Source organism: Cuculus canorus, chromosome 10 (genome assembly GCF_017976375.1).
Source record: "Cuculus canorus isolate bCucCan1 chromosome 10, bCucCan1.pri, whole genome shotgun sequence".
Classification (NCBI taxonomy): Eukaryota; Metazoa; Chordata; class Aves; order Cuculiformes; family Cuculidae; genus Cuculus; species Cuculus canorus.
In genome coordinates, this window is record NC_071410.1 from 19,677,043 (window position 1) to 19,694,246 (window position 17,204).

Below are 17,204 nucleotides of genomic sequence, written 5' to 3' on the forward strand. Positions count from 1 at the left end.
AACCTATGAAAAGCTTAAGAAATGTATCAGATGCACAGATAAAGTGCTGTAACAGAGAAATCTTTTTTGAAATAAATAAGGTACAGATAAACCACCTTGGGTTCATGTCAGCTCCGAAAAGAAAAGTCAGCCTAAGTTTTAGTGATCTGAATTTTAGGGTCAAGGTGGAATATAACTCTTAACAGCGGTTGAGATCTGCACTGACTATTTGAGTCTCCTGTTCCTCTGAGGTTTCCCAGTAACAGGAAGGCTATTGCAAATGTAGACATTAGACAGTTCCTTTGACAGAAATGTTTTTGTAATGAAGTCTGGTTGCTCAAAAGCATGTTAAAATAGTTAACAAGGAAACAGTTTTCTTCCGATCCGGTTGATCTTTTATACAAGACAAGACAGGTTTTTCCTACGATGCAGCCCACAGGAGGGAAGAGAAGTAAGTATCCTCCTTAACTGAAGAGTGTTTTGCTTTAAAAACTAAACTATTGCTTTACATGAGAGCAAGAAAAATCCATTTGGTGTTATCCCTTCCTCCAAGCACACAGCTCAGTGATATACTTGTTTTTGTGTTCATCACAAAAGTCCATTTGTCTTCTGGTAAGACACACATTAAGAAGAGCTTCCCTTTCCAGGTCATCTTAGAAGATCTTTTGCTGCCTTTCCATCTCGGGAAGCTCTTTGAGCGCAGGAACTGTCACTGTTGGAGTTTTGGATGCTACTAGGCTTTTGTGCTCTACACAAAAGCTCAGGCACTTTGGGGCTAACATGGCTGTTTGATTTAAGTCGATGCAGTAATATTAGCAATATGTTCAATACTCAGAGGGGTGACCACAGTTTCCTTCACACACTCAGGATTTCAAATTCTTCTTCCACTTCAAATAGTGAATTCAGTGGAACTATATCTGTGCGCTTGTGGACAGCAGACTCGGGCTGTTAAAAGCTAGATCAACTTAAAGGTTTTCGGCACTCAGAAATTAGGAGGGAGTCATTGCAGCACACAGGTTTCAGTTCCCTTGTCTGAAATCCAAAACTCTGGGGAAGGGAGCTTAAGCTGCGCGAGCAAAGTCAGCTGTCTGAAACAAGCCAGGAAGAACTTGTAAGTGTAAAGAGCTGGAACCCAGGGCACAGCTGTCCCAGGGCTGCAAAGAACTGCAGTTGAGCACCGTCTAGCCTCCACTTAAGACTTGGCACCTTCACCTATCCCTCCAAAATGGAGCAGAGTCAACTCAAAAGTTTGAGTGTGGCTCCTCGATCAGGAGAAGCTGCCCGTGTTTTCTACAGCTGCCTTCAGGCAGAACTGCAGCTCAGACAGTGAGAAACTGCAGTTCAGTTCCCTCCTTGGCCTGGATGGCTTCACTCCTGAATACTATCAGCACACTGATCTGGACGGTGGCACTCCTGACCTGTCAAAGCCGTGCCTCTCTATGGAAAGGAATACCCATCTCCAGCTCTTACTGCTTGGATGGCATAGCAGGAGAGACCTTCCTGCAGCTCTTCCTCAGGCTCGTGGTACATTAAAATTTAGAACTCACCCAACCCCAACTCAGTACCTGCCCAACACATGGCCTATATATTCCCAGTTCCGAGAGAGAAGGATAACAGCCTGTAAATCCCTGCTGCATCTTGGGCCACACCTCGGTCTCTGAACTTAGCTGCCCCAGGGGAGTACATTCTGAATGAGACAGAGTGATTTGACTTACTTGAGTACTTGAGCAACTGTATTTGGTCCAAACCATTCTCCAATTGATTTTCCTTCGCCAACACCCATCTGTGCTGTTCTCATGAGGGAAAACACACACACACAGAAAAAAGACCACAGAGAGTCTGGTCACAACATATTTGTTAAATAGCATAACCTACTAATACTCTGTCGTACGTCCTAGAGCAATTGCAAACTGTATGGAGCAACAACACTTATTTTCTCAGTCTATGCTCTTTTCAGATCTTAATGATGGCTACATAAAAGTCTCTAAACGCTAATAAGAAACACAAAAAGTTTCTAAACTGTAATAAGAAACACAACTATAAGTGTCCTTTATTACAAATTACAGCAATAAGCTCTGTGACTGCTTAAATTAACACCATCAACTCTGGCACCCAAGGCTTACATACTTTATCAAGAGCTACACTCTGCCTACAGATTTATTTAGATCTCAGCTTCATAATTATTCTACTTTTTGCCCATTTGCATGCATTATAAGTAATAGACATACACTGTCTTCATAATTATAATTTTAAAATTTTAGATTAACATATTTCAAGTTAGAAAGTTCCAACACGGTAGGAGTTTCAGCGGGGGAAGACAGTTGAAGTGCGTTTTACCCATTTGGTGGATGGAATAACAGCAATCTTTTCTATCTAGAAAGCACCGTAAGATTCTGTGGTATTCTTCTGGTTGTTTTTTGTGTTTTTCCCATTGCCAATCTTACCGGGAAAAAAAAGTCATAGAGATTAAAAAATAATAGTGTTTCCATCGTCCTTATCAAATTTCTAGATAGCAGAAATCTGCACAACAAACTGTTAAGAGACTGATGTACAATTCATCTCTACATTTTGTTTAGAGTTCCTAGAAGTCACAGCCTGTCCTTTATGAGCAAGCAGTCCTTTAGCATCACAGGTTAGACTGTGAAATCTGGGGAAATCCAATAAAAATGTCAGCTGCAAATATATTCCAAGCGACCACTGCAGAGAACTGACAGCTACTGCTGTATGTGAGCCTTCAAGACTGTTTCAAACTATACGCTCCGTTTAGATTTTGTTAGATTTGTAAGCATACATCAGGTAATAAGACCCATAAAGCAAAGTCCAAACACCATGCTGGCCCCCTCTCACAGCAAAATCTGAAACACAGCTTTGCCACGTGTGTTCCTGCTTCTACTGTAAGGTAGTTACTGCCCATCCACTGACAAAGGAAAGCACACATGGCGTTGACAGTATGAAGTAACTACCTACTACAAGTTCGTATTCCAGTTTTTCTCAGGTAATTTGTTTGCCTACTCCTTCAGTTAAATCTTTGCACCTCTGTTCTGTGGATTCAGTTACTCTATTGGACAAATCTTTCTGTGGATTCAATTATTAAAGGAGATATATCCACAAAGCATGCTGCCAGAGAAATCACAGCACAACAGGGCAAGGATTACAGCCCTAACCATAATAATCTATTTACTGGTACAGCAGCTCTACACAGACTGGGCCTATGATACTTACCTGTGATCTGGGATGTGAGGTGCTGATACAGCCTTAAGCGCTTGTACTAAAGGGATCTGCTGTGGGGTTTGGAGCTCGGGCTGGTGAAGGGGTGCGTGGCTCTGTATGATGTCTATCCTATGTCACTGTGTGCCAGCATTTGGTGGCTATGTAAGCAATGAGGAGAAGGGTAAGAACTCAGACCCATGGTGGCCGGTTTTCCCTCAGCCTCAGTTTGGGTATTCCTCAAAAAGAGTTACGAAAACTGTCACTGGGATTCCCTATTTGCCCTCTCTCTACTTCTCTTCCCTTGCGTTCAGCTGGCATGATTTTGCCCTGTCAGACAAGCAGAATTCACCAGTAACTTCTATCAGGGCATCAAAGAAAATTTCATTAATAAACCTTGGGTTTGTGCTTTTATGGAAGATTACAACAAAGATTAAACCATATCCAAACAGCATAGAAGTTCACTCTGCAAAGGTACTCATCCTCTTCCTAAGTGTCTGCAGATCAGGGCTTGTGCCAGCATCATCTGCCCACAGCGCAGCATACATCCCCAGCCAGCATCTGACGAAGGACCCTGTCCCTCCTGTTAAAACAGTTCATGACAATCAATGTGGGCTTTAAAGTCAATGCAGTGCCACAGAGAAAACTTCAGAGTTATAATCTCCAACCATCCTACAGATAAAAGGACCCGAGAGAGACCTTCTCTTTCCTTATCGCTCATCTAACTTCACCGCTTGCTCTACAAACACAAAGACCTGATTATATGCAGGTACAGGCAAACACAGCTTTTAACAGTTTGTGTTTGCAAACATTTTGTTTGCATAAACAGTTAAAACAATGCTCAAAATGTCCTAATACTGTAAAAATAATTTCTCGGTCCATGATAACATCACTAATCCTGCTGTCAAATTCACAACACCCCAGCTAGTCTACTGCATACTCACCAATTGGCGAAAACTTTCTTCTATACGTAAACCAGAGACGACCGCTTATGTCCAACAACAATTTAGATTTGCCTGGAATATTTTCAAGAGGAAAGAAATCATTAAAATAAACTTTTAAAATGGAAAAATTCTGATTTTCCCTGTACAGTCAAAATATAGAAGGCATGGCAAACCCCTGTTAGGTTTTACGTATTACTTAAGGCATTTTTTAGCTGTTTAAACATGGAGAGCTTTTGTAGACTGCTAATTAAAGTTACCTTACTAAGGGTGAAATGAAGTTTTACGAGGTGTCATATGCTTCTCTCTCAGCATCTTGCAGATTGTTTAAATTCATCTTGCACAACCAGAATTGCGTGTGAGGCACCAAATCTCTTTCTATTGCTGTACTGAAAAGAGCAGAGAGGGTAGTAAATGGCTGAGTTTGTATTACTACTCAGTTTATGTAATAATTTAACTGCTATTAGGCAGTTTGAATATGCTCCCTTATCTTTGTTAACTGTGTTTAGTTAGGCCTGAGTGAAGCTGGACTGAAAGGCCCTGCAGGTCCCCCAGGTCCAAAGGGTGAAGAAGGTTCTCCAGGGCTGGGCAGAGGAGCTCTAGGATTCCCTGGACCAAAAGGCTCATCAGGAGACATGGGTAATTACTGACATTCTGGAAGCCCAGCAGGATGCATTGCAGCTCAGGTTAATTGTCTGCATGGTGAACAGAATTACCAAAGAACTCCTGAAGCCACAGAGGTGTTTTGTAGTTTGACAGGTAAAGGTGAAATCTGTGATGTGGCTATATATTTGAGAGCCACTTGGTTATGTAGTTCTCACAGTGTGCTTCTGCTGAACAGCAGAATGTAGTGCTGTTTCACCTAATGTAGCGAGATGGCTGTGTCTCAGTATAAACGTTGCTCAGCCACTACTTCTGTCCATATCTGTGAAGATCCCTGAAGAGCTTTGGGCACACTCTCTTACTTTATATTTCTCATTCTAGGTCCCCCTGGTCCTATTGGACTGCCTGGCTTGCCAGGAACGCCTGGAGCTTCTCTTCCTTCTGATATACCTGGGAGACCTGGGGATGCTGGCCATCCAGGAACGGATGGGAGCTCAGGTATGGAGAGGCCTTTTAAGGAGAGTGGACTAGCTAAGGGGACTTCTCTTTCTTTATGTGGTTCCTTTCGAGAGCTCTGAGGTAAAATTACTTGGATGAGTACTGTCACTTTAATAACTTAAAGTGTTTTAGGTCAGGAATCGAGAATGAGAAGGTCCGTTTTCAATTCCTGCTCTTGAACCCTGATTTGATTTAGCTCGTTATTAAAGCTCACTAGTCCTTATTAATTTCCCCTATTCTGATACTGAAGATGGACCTGGGCACTGAGAAGTACTGAAGTGCCGCGTAGTACGTTGACATTTGGACACCAGCTCGATTTTGGACAGTTGTTTCCACAGCTGTCATCATGGACTCTGTGTAAAGTTTGGAAGTATCTTATGTGAGCTGGGAGGCAGCAAAGCTTCATTGCTACTGACAGGTACATATGAAGCTCTTGCCATGGAGTTGACAGCAAGTACGGTTTGAAAGATTTGTCATATTGTCATTGGTAGGCATTCGATGCCTCAGAGCCTTGGAGAGGCTGAGACTGTAGGCCTTTCCCTGGCCGAGGATTTGAAACCACTGCTCTCATTTTCCTAGGGAATGTCTGAGTCACCGGCTAGCTACCAGGTGGGGGAAGGACTGTGCTTGGGCCCAGAATTTGAAGCTAAATGACTGTGGTTAAAAGGATGTAGAAGTTTGTGAGACCTATATGGATATAAGCAGGTGGGGGTGTGGTTCTTTTCCTCTGGGAGGAAGACCCCTCTAGGAATACAGACACCCAAACAGTGACTGTCCTCTAGAAAGGTGTGCTGGAGATAGCACCAGCATTTGCTTTGCCTCAGGAGCAGATTGTGCTAATTCCTCCTGTCGGCTCTAGGTCTTCCAGGTTCTCCAGGACCACGAGGGCCTCCTGGCCCAGCTTCTGATCAAGGTGACACAGGCAACCCAGGTTTGCCCGGCATACTTGGCTTGCGAGGCATTAAGGGTGATGTGGGACGCACTGGTCCAGTTGGACTCCCTGGAGCATCTGGATTCAAAGGTACTCTTACCTTGAAAGGGCCTGGGTGTGGTTTGGCAGTGTCATCTTGAGAGTGTGATATCGTGTGCTTTGAAACAAATCCTCGCTCAGATGTAAACATAGCCGAGTTTGTTTAAGTCTTTGCTTTTGGCCCATGCACGTTTTGCCTGCTGACTCTAAAAGCACCCAAGTGATGCCAGCTCCAGGTGCTTTTCAGAGTGTCCCTAATGATTTTTCTCTCTTCTCTTTGTTTTTTTTTGCTGAGTAGATGATGCAGCAGAGCAATGCAATGCTGCATGTGATGGTGGTGTGCTTGTCAGCTCCGGGTACCCACTTGCATATGCTGTCTAAGGAAAGACTGGAGATGCTGTGTCATCCCACCTATCGTGTGCTCAGAGGCATAGTGAGGTGTCTCCACAAGAGGCTAAGAGGATTGTGGGAGTTAAGAGATCTTGTTCTGGGTTAGGGCAGGGAGCAGGTTGCTCTGGCTTTTGTCTCTGCCAAAGGAGACCAGAGGGCACCTGCAAACAAGAACTCTAGTAGCAAGGTTTCAAAGAAACCGCACGGCTGAAAAGCCAGGAAAGGATGAAGAACTTGCCAGGTGAAGAACTGTATGCTGTCTTTGTAGGCTGTCAGATCCCCATCCCTCTGTCCTGTGCATAGAGATGGAGTCCAAATGGAAAAAATGTGTATTTCCCAGATGCTGCCTGGGTTACCCAGGGAAGGGGAAGAATACTTTTTCAGTGAAGTGTAGTTACGTAGCTGTGGAAATTCTTGTCTTAAGGCTCTGCAGCCATTCTGAACATCAAAATGGACGCAGAGTTCCTAAGGTTTGTGATGCCCTCCATCTCGGAGCTGAACTGCTGTTGTTTTTGATACCATCAGTGTGTTTCTCAGTGCCCCGGCTGCGGATCAGAATCAGGACCCTACGGTTAGTCCGTGAGGTCTTTAGCTCTGTATCTTTGCAGGTGTAAGAGGGGAGCCTGGCCTTATGGGGATGCCAGGTAAAGATGGGCCTGCGGGAGATCCTGGTCACCCTGGGCTGAAAGGTGAAATGGGCCGTCGAGGTGAGTGCTGGAGGGTTTGAAAAGCTGTACTTTATTGCGCATGGTTTGGGCTGGGAGAAATTTCAGAGATCCCCTAATGGGCTTATGTGCGGGACTCAGTTTCTTAGACATGGGAATAAACTGGGAAGAGCTTGACATACCACTTTTTACAAAGATCCCCAGTGCTGATGTACTGAGGCAGTCTTTAATTTAGCACACTGCTCTTTGTATCCGCATTGTCAGTACTCACCCTGTCATTTGCACTGTGTGCAGGTCTCCCTGGCCGACAAGGGGCTCCCGGTATAACCCCACAGCCAGAAGAACTCACAGCCCCTGCAGGCTTGCCAGGTCTGCCAGGAGTTGATGGTGTCCCTGGCTTTGATGGAGATCCTGGATTGCAGGGTGCAGCTGGAAATCCAGGTAAAAAGTACATTCAGATCACTGAAATGCCGGCTTTCTGTAAGAACAACACTATTTTCGCAAATGCACTAGGAAGGTTTATAGGATTTTCTAATAAAGGAAGTAATTCCAGTCAAATGCATGCAAATATCATGCTTTATTATTATTAGAGTGTACTTGATAATTTCTGTTCATGCATTTAGACATAAGGAGGAATTTCTTCACCATGATAGTGGTGAGGCACTGGCAGAGGGTGCCCAGAGAAGTTGTGGCTGCCCCATCCCTGGAGGTGTTGAAGGCCAGGTTGGATGGGCCTTGGGCAGCCTGATCTAGTGAGAGGTGTCCCTGCTCATCGCAGCAGGGGAGGAACTGCATGATCTTTAAGGTCCCTTCTAACCCAAACTATTCTATGAATCTATGATGTTTATAACGTTTTCTAATTAGGTTTCCAGAATTAGGTGCAGAAGGCTGTCGTAGCTGATCTGATACCAGCGTTGGTAGTTGCGGGTGGAGTGGTCATGAAAATGAATCACCACTGAGAACGTTTTGAATTGTCAATGAAATACTGTAACTGAAGGAGTGCTGGGAGCTTCAGCACAGGTGGTTCATAATGTTTGACAAATCAGCTTTGGTGGGTCCTGTACCAGCTGGCTCTCCTAGGTGTAGCAGGTCCCCATGATTCCTTTCTTAGCACTGCCATACAGGCGATCTGTAGATGTTAGTATTCTCTTTCACTCAAGGAAACTCCTAGAGTGGGAACATCACGTAGCACCAGTCCTTCTCCCTAGATGCTATCCTGAATCCCGTCACGGTGAATAGAGCTGTGTTAGTTCCTGGCTTCCTGTTGTCACTTCCTAAACTGAATAAACATGCAGGAAGTAAAAACTGAGATAGCCTTGATTAGTACTCATCAGGCAGTCAGGTAATGGATGTTGCAGAGCAGTGGCAAGAGACAAGTTTGTTGGGAAATTACCCCTGCTTGTGCTATTTTTGATACTTAGTATTTACAAAAGTGATGCAGATGGATCCCCATCTGTTTCGCAGACCCCCATTTCTTTAGACTAATGTTAGTTAATGTTACATTAGTCTTTAGACTAATGTAGAGAGGTATGTCACTCTGTGCAACTGCATGACACCTTCTGTCTCTTTCTACTATTTTGTTATAGTTTGACTTGTAACACCTTCAACACTTACTTTATTTTATTTATCCAATCCATGCCAGACCTTTCTAGTTTGGGGTCAGGACAGTCCTGAGTGGATTCTGAAGGACCACAGGGAGGCACCTCCTCTTACATCCCACTAAATTCTAAGGCTTTTGTATTCTAAGCACCCTTCATAGTGGCAGAAGTCTTGCAAGACAGAGAGGAGTTTACAGACTTCCACAGCCGTCAGGTTGAAGCCTGAGTCTCAGCTCCGATGTGGCTTCAGGCTAAAAGCAGTAGCTTATCTCAGATGTCAGTGCTGCGTTTTTAGCCTTGTCTAATGTTCAGCTGCACCTCTTGATATGCAAATAGGCAACAGATCACGTGGAATCCCGGTCTGGCGTTAGTTGTTTGTAACTGCAGCTTTTGAAGGGTGATCTCTCAGCATGGCTGCTGGCAACATATTTCTCCTCTGGAATATGATTGCAGGAGTGAAGACAATAGTATGAGGAAATAATGATAGTAATAATTCTATTTAATATTTCAGGTCCAAAAGGTCTGCCAGGAAGATCTGGTTTGAAAGGACGTGATGGCTTTGCTGGATCACCTGGCATAGTTGGGGATCCAGGACCGTCAGGTGCCCCAGGACCACAAGGATTTGAAGGTAATGTCATGATTTGGGGAGCACAGATCGGAAAGAAGCAAGCAGTAGAATTCTGTTTGCCTACAGGCTCTGCAAAGACCGTCCACAACACCCAGTTACCTTAGGAAGACCAGGGGATGTACACGATCTTGTGTCTTGTATCCGCAATGAAGTAAATTCAATCTTCAGTGAGAAGTGTTACGTTACACGTCACTGCTGTGTGTCACTGATGGTGTTTCCCTAGGGACAAGTCTGAACATCTTTTGGTTTTAATGTTTTGTGAATGTGGGGTTGGTCTTGAAGTGGTGTTCACAGTGAACACAGATGTGAGGGCTGGGAAGCAGAGGAAAATACAGTGAGAGAGAGGAGGTTTGGATTCTGCCACAGATCTGTTGTGCAACTTTTCGCCTTTCTGTGTCAAAGGAATATCATCCTGAAGAGCACAACAGCAAAAATGAATTGATTAAGTTTTGGTTGGTGCTTTGAGATCCTCAGAGTTATTGTACTGTGAGATAATGTGCTACCACGTTGGCACCAGAGGTGTTGGGTAAGGAAAGGAAATCAAGTGAGGTAGGAAATGTGTGAGTGCTACTGTGAAATGACTGCCTTTGGGACTGATAAGTCTAGTTAGTCCTGTAACAACTATCAAACTTGGACTTCTCGTTGTGTGAGATTGACATAAAAACCATGACAGCAACGCCAAAATCAGTTACACATCCAGCTGATGTCCACACCGCACGTTAGTGATAGCGACTCCTTTTCTGTCTTCTAGGTGTTGCTGGAAAGCCAGGCTCACATGGTTTGCCAGGAATGCCTGGTCGCAGCGTGGGCGTTGGATACACTTCAGTGAAGCATCGCCAGTCAGAGCAAATCCCGCCCTGTCCCATAGGAATGAATAAGCTCTGGGATGGCTACAGCTTATTGTACGTGGAGGGGCAGGAAAAGTCACACAACCAGGATCTTGGTGAGTTGACGGAATTCTCTCAGGCATAAAGAATGTAAGCCAAACTCCTGTTTGAATTGAGCAATCTTCGTTGGCACCGCAGGCGATTGTAGTTGAGGTGGTGGAAGTCTGCTTGGCCAGAATCTGTACTGGAAGCAGTGTCATTTGTGTCATCCTCCGCCACTCACGTCTGGTGTGTATGAACTGGAGCACTTGGCAGATTCTTGATACGACCACTTCTCCGATTTTTCCAGGTTTTGCTGGCTCGTGTTTGCCTCGCTTCAGCACCATGCCTTTTATTTACTGCAACATCAACGAAGTGTGCTACTACGCCAGCCGAAATGACAAGTCCTCTTGGCTCTCCACCACTGCTTCTATCCCCATGATGCCAGTGGACAGCACTCAGATCCCGCAGTACATCAGTCGTTGCTCAGTATGTGAAGCACCTTCCCAGGCTGTGGCTGTGCACAGCCAGGACATCACCATCCCCCAGTGTCCCCTTGGCTGGCGTAGCCTATGGATAGGATACTCTTTCCTTATGGTAAGGATACTTCAGCTAATGCAAAGGCAGCCTTAAACATTTCTAGATCTCCTTTTTGATTAGGTGATCGAGACTGTGTTCTAGGAGTTGCTTACAGGACACTAGAGCCCTGTAGCTTCTCGCCCTAGCACATTTATTCTGTATCAGTTGGCCTGCTGTACGCTTTTGGAGTTTGTTCCCAGTTAGCTGGCCTTCTCACCTGCCCTGCCTAAGGTCCGTAGTGATGTTGATGCAGTAGTTCTGTATTGCCACAGATATTCTACATTCTTCAAACCTTTACGTGTGGAAATGCTAATTAAGCTACAGCATTGTCTTAATCCCCTCTCTCGGTGGAAAAAGTAGAACGTTTTCCATTGCACTCTGCTAGATACTCATTGGTGTAAGACTGTTAGAAAAGGATGAATTTAGCATTATTGTTTCCAAATTTTCCCAGCTTGTGACTGAAAAGCTGGCTTTCCACTATACCAGGCTGTCTATTCCGCCTATGTACATTGCTTTGCTTCTTCTCCACTAGCCCTGACAGATAGATAGAGAGAGGGTATAATTTTGGTTGCATACTGAAGCACGGACTCCGAGTCAGGATCAAAGACCTTTATTAAGCAAAAGCCATCCCTTTTATCCCCCTGATAATATTGTATTTACCTCCTGTATCCCCGATCATATTGCATTTACCTCTTGGCTAATGCAAATGTAACTTTAAACACTGTGTGCACACAGTGAAGCTTTTTAACTTAACTTGGGTGCCTCCTTTTAGTTTGTTTTTAGCAGTTACCTGTCGAGGCTGAGCATTTCAGAGCAAGGGTTTCCTTTTCTTCTCTGTCTGTGGGCTCCAATTGCTGAGATGAACAAGATGGTCATGAATTAAGCAGCAGTGCTTTGTTTTAAAAAAGCCATGCAGTGAATCCCTGGCAGGGGGAGCTTCCGAGTGTAGAGTTTCCAGGCTGTGGGTAACAACCATGGGAGGCAAAGAAGATGAAATAGAACGTGGTGAACTGTTTTCCTGGAGATCAGGCTGGCCCTGATCAAGAGCTGCGAGTGAGAGGAGACAGCATTTACTTTGTCTCTGTGTTGGCATTTATTGGTGAAGATGAAACTGTGTGGTTCGTGCCCGTTACACTGCTGTGGGAAAACAACCACAGTGGGAACTGCCAGAGAGTAAAAAGGAACTTGATAATGGATTGAAAGACCTTTGCCTTTAGTCATTCTGAGCTGTGCTTATAGCTGCTTGAGAGATTCTCTGCCCTAGAAATAAAACCACACCGGCTGTGCTGATAAACCTGTAGAATGAAGGCCCTTTTACCAAAACAGGCTTCAGAAGGCAACAAGCTGAAAAACAACAATTAAGTCATTTGCACATACCTATATATTAAGTTTTAAGATAACCTGGCTTATATTTAGTTCACACAAACAAATTAAGAAAACGTAGCAGCGTACAACCTATGAAAAGCTTAAGAAATGTATCAGATGCACAGATAAAGTGCTGTAACAGAGAAATCTTTTTTGAAATAAATAAGGTACAGATAAACCACCTTGGACTCATGTCAGCTCTCAAAAGAAAAGTCAGCCAAAGTTTTAGCGATCTGAATTTTAGGGTCAAGGTGGAATATAACTCTTAACAGTGGTCGTGATCTGCACTGACTTTGAGTCCCCCGTTCCTCTGAGATTTCCCAGAAACAGGAAGGCTATTTCAAAACTAGACATTAGACAGTTCCTTTGACAGAAACGTTTTTGTAATGAAGTCTGGTTGCTCAAAACCATGTTAAAATAGTTAACAAGGAAACAGTTTTCTTCCGATCCGGTTGATCTTTTATACAAGACAAGACAGGTTTTTCCTACGATGCAGCCCACAGGAGGGAAGAGAAGTAAACATCCTCCTTAACTGAAGAGTGTTTTGCTTTAAAAACTAAACTATTGCTTTATAGGAGAGCAAGAAAAATCCATTTGGTGTTATCCCTTCCTCCAAGCATTGGCCTTTCCATCTGAAAGTCAGCCCCGATGACCAAAGTATCCTCCGTTTGAGATTAGGATCAAGTGCTATTTGCACAGAACTAAATCCTCTCACACGTTTTGTCAAATATAGCGTTCCATTCTCGTTACTACTTTTACAGAAAAAGGCGCTACATGGCACTGTCTCTCTACTCGCACTCGCAGAACAGCTTCTCACTGCTTGCGGCAGAAAAAGAGAACTTAGGAAACCTGATGACCCACTCATTTGTGCTCCTTTGTCCGTAGCCTCCCCGTCCCTGCTCTGTCTTCCCTACAGAAGTCTCCCTGCACAAGAGGCAGCGTGCTGAGGCTTGTCTAGAACAGCCTGCTGCCGACAGCTGAACGTTGTGGTCCCTCACTGAGCAAGGTTGTGTCCAATTCCTCCTCTGCCTACTGACCCTTTTTCTCTCAACTGACGGGAACCGAGACTTGAAGTATAATTCAAAAATCTGGGATTTCCAGAGAGACCTAGGGAGACTCTTGCCTAAAAGGAAGAAAACTCAACACCTAATACACATTAACGTACTTCAGAATAATTAATACATTTTAAAATTGCAGATCCGGAGGCAGAATGTGCCTTTATGTTTAACAACAAATAAATAAAATAAAATAAACGAAATAAAAGATGCCAGGGCAAATATTTGCCTGGTGTTTACTTTGTTAAGGAGGTGAAACCAAGTCAGTCCAGCCTGTGTTAATTTGATGTCTTCTCCACAGTAACTTATCAGCTGCAGGCTTAGAGCAGCTACAGAGCCTGGGCCATTTCCGTGTGGTGCCAATGGTTTTGCCATTCAGCCGTCCAGGTTGTGTGTGTTAAAGCGTGTTTCAGCACTGGATATTGCAGAGCCCCTGGAGAGGGTCCCGGGCAACCGTCTCCAGGTGACGGTGGTTGAGGAGGGGGTTGGAGCAGGTGATGTCCCATGATTGTAGAAGGCCCGTGGTCTGCATTGTGATGCGTTGCAACCCGAGGTGGTGTGTGGAGGAGCGAGCGGTGCCGTGGCATTCCGGTGTGGACGCTGGAAGCGGCTGGTTCACTCCTGACTTGCTCTCTTCGGAAGGCTGTGTGTCTGTTCTGTACGGGGACACTGAGCACCTGCGTCTGTTGTCCAGGTACTGCAAGTGATGTGAAAGAGAGCATAAATTCAGGACGGGCTTTAGGAACTGTTGCGGGCACAGCCACTATATTTCCAGGAAGCCTGTGACATTTCTGGCCTTTAAAAGTGATTTTCAAGTAGTACTGTCCATCGAAGTTGACATCGCACACTGACTCGGACGTATGGGATTCTGCTTGAATGTGTAATTTACCAGTTGTTGTTCGTTTTTTCTGAAGCTGTTTAATCCCATGGTCTGTCATCAGTATGAGACTTGTGGCATGTTCCTTTTGTTGGACATAGTTCCTTGTGTTTGGAATTCCATAGTACTTAGAGTGAAGAATAATGGTCATTTTGAGCCCCTTGTACACAGACCCTTTGGTGCCAGATTCGTCTGGGAGGCTGGATTCTGCTTTAGTCCTGACCACAGGGTCAGCCTGTGGCATTTGATGCGGATTGGATAACTAGGAGAAAGAAGCCTTTGCTGGTGCAGTGTTGTTCTGCCTGTGTGGTGGAGAGCAGTGTGACATTGGCAGGACAGAGTGGCCAAAAGCCTGAGCCAGTTGCGTGTGGTGCCAATGGTTTTGCCATTCAGCCGTTCAGGTTGTGTGTGTTAAAGCGTGTTTCAGCACTGGATATTGCAGAGCCCCTGGAGAGGGTCCCGGGCAACCGTCTCCAGGTGACGGTGGTTGAGGAGGGAGTTGGAGCAGGTGATGTCCCATGATTGTAGAAGGCCCGTGGTCTGCATTGTGATGCGTTGCAACCCGAGGTGGTGTGTGGAGGAGCGAGCGGTGCCGTGGCATTCCGGTGTGGACGCTGGAAGCGGCTGGTTCACTCCTGACTTGCTCTGTTCCGAAGGCTGTGTGTCTGTTCTGTACGGGGACACTGAGCACCTGCGTCTGTTGTCCAGGTACTGCAAGTGATGTGAAAGTAGCATAAATTCAGGACGGAGTTTAGGAATTGTTGCGGGCACAGCCACAATATTTCCAGGAAGCCTGTGACATTTCTGGGCTTTAAAAGTGATTTTCAAGTAGTACTGTCCATCAAAATTGACATCACACACTGACTTGGCTGAATGGGATTCTGCTTGAATGTGTAATTTACCAGTTGTTGTTTGTTTGTTTGTTTTTCTGGAGCTGTTTAATCCCAAGCTCTGTCATCGCTGTGAGAAGAGAGAAATCGGAATGTGACTGTAGAGATTGTTTTCACAGCGAGCAGCAATGCAGTGGGTGTTGGATAGATCTCTTAGAGGAGAGGCTTTGTGCGTTTAGGTGACCTCTCTCTGACCATTTTCCCACTGCTTTGCCTGGCACTTGCTTTGTTAAGGCACTGAAACCACATTAATCCGGCTTCTGTTAATTTGGTGTCTTCTCCCAGTAAGGTGCCGGCTGCGGGTTTAGAGCAACAGTGGAGAGAAGCCTTTGCTGGTGCGGTGTTGTTCTGCCTGTGTGGTGGAGAGCAGTGTGACATTGGTAGGAGAGGGTGGCCAAAAGCCTGAGCCAGTTGCGTGTGGTGCCAATGGTTTTGCCGTTCAGCCGTTCAGGTTCTGTGTGTTAAAACATGTTTCAGCACTGGATATTGCAGAGCCCCTGGAGAGAAAGAGAGCATAAATTCCGGAGTGATTTTAGGAACTGTTGCTGGTTCAGCCACGCTGGGCAGAGACAGCCCCTGTGGAATCAGAGGATAGTGATGTGAGAGAATACCTGTCGCTGGTGGCTGGGTAACTGGCTGAAACATTGGGGGCAAGGTGTTTCTGCCCTAGTGGGAAGGAAAAGACCCAGCGTTGCTCACTCCACCCCCTGCTGGGTCTCTGAAGAGATTATTAAATCCTCTCGGATAACCCTGTCTGCTTCTCGAGAGGCTTTTTTAAGAACCCATTGAACGTACGAATCGTAGTTCTCTGAAGTAGTTTGCATTTCCCTGTGTCTGGAATATCTCTTATTTAGTCCCTCATTGATTCTTGTCAGTCAGCCCAGCTCTTGCGTTTTTGTGCAACGCGTCTCTCTTGCCCTCCTGCAATGTGAACTCTGTATGGAACAGCTACTGAAGTGTCAAAGCTGTCTGAAAGGCCTGGGAAGTTTTCTCAGCCCTGCAGAGATGTGATAGGGACCGGCAGGAGGAAGGAGGGGACTGGAATAAGGAAGATGGGTTTTAAGTGTAGCAACTGCAGTGTTTTAAAATCTGTGCTACGTTTGCTTGAGAAGTGTATGGAAAACTCCTTTCTAAATATGAGCTTTGAAAGTCTGTATTGCCAGCAACGTGGAAATATCCACAGTCCGTTTTCTGGAAGCAGTGGAGAATGAAGGTAGTTAAGGACTTAGTGCAGCTTAATGTTGAAAAGGAACGTGCCAAAAGTGAACAGGACATAAACGATATGTGGCATCATCTACTAGAAGACAAGTGACAATAAATAATAAAGTATCAAATCAAGGGGAAGGACAAGTGGAAGCTTGTACCTGTTCCTGGAAAGCTTTTTCAGAGATGACTTTTCTCAGACCCCGTCTTAGTAACCTATGTGAGTAAACTTGAACCCAGCGTATCACTTTCCTCCTCTTCCTTTACTTGTCCATAGCTCTGTGTCACTGCTCGATGCTCTCATATGCACTGCAAAAGCAAAGGCTTCTCCTTTTGCTCTGCTCCGAGATCACAAAATGTCCCAAGAGCTGTTTTTGTAAGGAAAAGAGCTACAGGTGCCGTAGAGGAGATTTTTCTCTGCATACTGATGAAACTTGTGTCAATCTCAGATGTGTTTATGTCTGACAGAGTCTCTTTTCCCATTTTTTCTTCCTTTAGAGTGCAGAATGCAATTCCTAACGGCGCAGGCGACGAGCAGTCTGCTGAAGTTCCCAGAGGGGACTGTTGAGGCGCTCGGGGAAGATGATCCAACCCGAGGTTCTGTGCTGTGGGGGAAGATTTCTGGAGGTGAGCATTTCCCTTTCACTCTGGTCTTGGTACAAAGTAATCCTTGCCTGGGGGTTTCCTGAAGCACAAGGTCCCAGTCTCAGGTGTGTCAGGTGGGTGCTGCTGAGATGCCTCAGGTTGAGAGAGAGGGAAAAGGATGTTTTAGCGATTCAAAGTGCTCATGTGAAAAGGTTAGTCAAGTGAAACTTTGAAATTACAACAACTTGCACCAGTCCTGTGCGATTAAAAGAATCTACTTAACCCCCCTGTGTCAGTGAGCCCTC

The 17,204-nt window shown here is 45.1% G+C and overlaps 1 protein-coding gene across 1 annotated transcript; it reads left to right on the plus strand.

The window, feature by feature from the left end:
* The first annotated feature begins 4,644 nt into the window (after positions 1 to 4,644).
* On the plus strand, positions 4,645 to 16,958 carry LOC128853137 (collagen alpha-6(IV) chain-like). The gene is made up of 9 exons (XM_054075530.1): positions 4,645 to 4,766; positions 5,112 to 5,228; positions 6,088 to 6,249; positions 7,197 to 7,295; positions 7,548 to 7,694; positions 9,363 to 9,479; positions 10,231 to 10,422; positions 10,656 to 10,942; positions 16,813 to 16,958. Exons 1-9 carry the CDS (start codon positions 4,763 to 4,765, stop codon positions 16,831 to 16,833), a joined length of 1,146 nt encoding a protein of 381 aa, XP_053931505.1. The 5' UTR covers positions 4,645 to 4,762; the 3' UTR covers positions 16,834 to 16,958.
* Positions 16,959 to 17,204: the final 246 nt, after the last annotated feature.

Bases quoted from the DNA above. Each gene is read 5' to 3' on its own strand.
- LOC128853137 (XM_054075530.1), top strand. The intron at 6,250-7,196 runs GTACTCTTACCT...GTATCTTTGCAG, and splicing joins TGGAGCATCTGGATTCAAAG to GTGTAAGAGGGGAGCCTGGC. The intron at 10,423-10,655 runs GTGAGTTGACGG...CGATTTTTCCAG, and splicing joins GTCACACAACCAGGATCTTG to GTTTTGCTGGCTCGTGTTTG.